The following is a 2,995-nucleotide window of genomic DNA, read 5'->3' as shown; positions in this document are numbered from 1 at the left end:
GGATGCGAACCATTCCCTTCGTGCTCTCAGCCAGCCTCCACGGGGGCGACCTGGTGGTGTCCTATCCCTTCGACTTCTCCAAGCATCCCCAGGAGGAGAAGATGTTTTCTCCCACGCCCGACGAGAAGGTGAGAGGCTGGGCGGGTTTGCTGTGGGTGGTGCCCTCGGGGGGCCTGAAGTCCTTCAGGTCCTGAGGCGAGTGCCTTCCAGCCTTCTGAACCATTCGGAGCCTTCCAGACCCAGCTCCAAACCCCCCTCCTCCAGGAAGCCTTCCAGCCAGCTCCGCCCCTCCCTTCTCTGGCCACCCCACCTTCCATCAGTGTCTCCTCTGGGAGCTCCTGGGGTGGGCACCCTGGCTGAGTGCCCTCCCCACACAGGCCACCCCAGGGGAGGGCGCGGCCCCAGGTGGTGCCAGCAGAGGGCAGTGCTGCGTTGCGCATGGCGCCCGGCGGCTCCTGGCGCCTCCCCCGTTGTGGGCAGGGTGGGCTTGCTAAAGGTCAGGTCCTTCCCTGGTGGCTCAGCTGGTAAAGAATCTGCCTGCAATGTGGGAGACCTGGGTTCCATCCCTGGGTTGGGAAGATCCCCTGGAGAAGGGAAAGGCTCCCCACTCCAGTATTCTGGCCTGGAGAATCCCAGAGAATTACTGGAGAAGGGAAAGGGTACCCACTCCTCCATCTTCTTGGGCTTCCCTGGTGGCTCAGCTGGTAAAGAATCTGCCTGCAATGCGGGAGGCCCCGGGTTTGGTCCCTGGGTTGGGAAGATCCCCTGGAGAAGGGAACGGCTCCCCACTCCAGTATTGTGGCCTGGAGAATCCCATGGACAGCCCACAGGGTGGCAGAGAGTCGGACACGACTGAGCGACTTCTTTCACTTCTCAGGTGCCCTGGGAAGCAGTGGGGTCCAACTAGGAGTTCTGGTCACCTGGGCCCAGAGGAGGCCCGTTTTCCCCACTGGTCAGAGCAGCAGGGGATAAGACCCGGGATGCTGGCCGGACCCTTCTCTGGCTGCATTCTTCCCTTCTCCGGGGGCACCCCTGCCCTGATGGACACCAGAGCTGGCCTTCTGGAAGGGCATGGGAGCTGAGGAGACCAAGGCCAGGGACTGGGGGTGAGCTTTGCTGGGTCACCCCCTGGAGTTGAGCTGCGCAAACTGCCCTGATGGCCCCCATCCCCCAGGGCCGTTTGTGCCCCGCCAGGAGCAGGAGTTTCCCACCCTCGCAGGAGGCCGCAGCTTGCAGGACTTCCCCTGACCAGCACGGGGAGGCTCCGGAGGGTCTGACCGGGTCACTAAGGCCTGGGCACTAAGCGGGCCCCCTGGAGGCCCAGACTCGGGCGGAGGGCCGGGCCTGGCCGCTGCCGCCTTCTCAGACCTTCCCCTGGTACTGGGGGCAGGGCAGAGAGCGTGGGGCGGGTCCCGGATGGACAAGTGCCCGGGCCGGCCCCCGTCTTGTTCTGTGGTCCCTCAGGGGTCCCCCTGCCTCACCCAGCCCCCCCTCCTCACCTCCCCACGGCAGGTCTCCCCCTACCGCCGTGACGAGGACAGGGCCCTGAGCTGCGGGCCCTCGTCTACGGGGGAGACGGAGTCAGACTCGAGCAAGGACGAGGAGGTGCGGCCTCGGCCAGGGCAGGGAGCTGCCCGGGAGGCCGGGGACGAGCGGGGGTGGGGTGCGTGCGTGTCTGTGTGTGTGTGGACCGCAGCCTGAGGGTGGACTTTGAGAAGGGCGTCCTCCAGGGCCAGCCCCCCCGTGGAGCCGGAGGATCAGGTGGGGACTCCCCCAGGCTCCCAGGAGTGAGGCTCAGGGCTGTGGGCAGTGGGAGCTGGGGGGCCCAGCGGGCACGGGCTGAGCCCGCCCCCTGCAGCGCCGGGAGCTGCACCATCCGGACGTCACCTGTGTGTCCCCGCTGACTGGCCCTGCCCTCGTTCGTTCTGGTGCCCACTGCCTCCCTCACTCAGCACATCCCCACTCAGCCACCCACCTAGTCACTCAGCCACCCACCCAGTCACCCACTCACTCAGCCATTCACTCATCACTCACTCATTCATTAATTCACCCACTCACTCATTTATCAACCATCCACTCATTCATTTCCTCCCTCCCTCACTGATTCCCGCACTTAGTCATTCATTCAGTCACTCAGTCGTTTATTCACTCACTCATCACATACCCATTCATCCACTCACTAATTCACTCACTCACTTATTTGCTCACTTGTTCATTCACTCACTCATCCATCGCTCAGTCATTCATTCCTCACTCATTCATCACTCATTCACTCATTAATTCACCCACTCACCCATTTATTCACTCGTTCATTCATTCCCTCCCTCCCTCATTCACTCCCTTACTCAGTCACTCACTCACTCACTGACTCCTACAACCAGCACATGCCTGGGACCCAGAGAGGTGCTGGCTTCTATGCTTGGGGCTCTGCAAGTGCTTCTGGAGTGGCTGGGTGTCTCCCCTGTGCATGACCTGTGCCCGCTGTGGCTGTGCCGTCAGAGGGCAAAGTCAGCATCTGGGTGAAGCCCCTGGGCACCAGGCTCAGACTCTCTGGCTCTCAGGGGCAGATGCGTGAAGATGCCTCGAGGGGGGAAGTTCACCTCAATGAGTCCCCACAGAGTCAGAACACCGAGTGCCTTCCCCACCAGCCATCAATCACCGATCGATCATCCTTCAGACCTGCAGCCAGCGGTGGTCTCTGTGGAAACCAGGGTCCCAGGAGAGGCTTGGGGAGTGGGGCAGCAGGAGGAGGGCCTGAGCAGGGTGTCCAAGCCACACCCCCAGACTTCCATGGTGCCACAGTGCCTCAGGGCAGCATTCAAGGCTCCTAGGCCAGCCAGGGCTGCCTGCCTCGCCCCTCTGTCCCCCTACACACCTGCCCCTTCTGCCAAAATCCTGCTTCCAGCTCGGCTCCAGCTCCGTCCTGCCATCCAGGCCCTCCCTGGCCCGGCCCAGCCCCCAGTGGGAAGGAGCTAGTTTATGCAGGCCCCTGGCC

General features: G+C 63.1%; 1 protein-coding gene across 1 annotated transcript in view; it reads left to right on the top strand.

Moving 5' to 3' along the window:
- CPZ (carboxypeptidase Z) overlaps window positions 1-2,995 on the top strand; it is a 23,826-nt gene that overhangs the window by 12,332 nt on the left and 8,499 nt on the right. Inside the window, exon 7 of the mRNA XM_010839891.1 lies at window positions 1-128. Coding sequence (XP_010838193.1) covers window positions 1-128 — 128 coding nt within the window. The remainder of the gene's footprint in view (window positions 129-2,995) is intronic.

Source organism: Bison bison, unplaced genomic scaffold (assembly GCF_000754665.1).
Source record: "Bison bison bison isolate TAMUID 2011002044 unplaced genomic scaffold, Bison_UMD1.0 scf7180017846470, whole genome shotgun sequence".
In the NCBI taxonomy this organism is placed as follows: domain Eukaryota; kingdom Metazoa; phylum Chordata; class Mammalia; order Artiodactyla; family Bovidae; genus Bison; species Bison bison.
The sequence above is the reverse complement of the archived record's forward strand: the minus strand, read 5'-3'. Positions and strand labels throughout refer to the sequence as shown.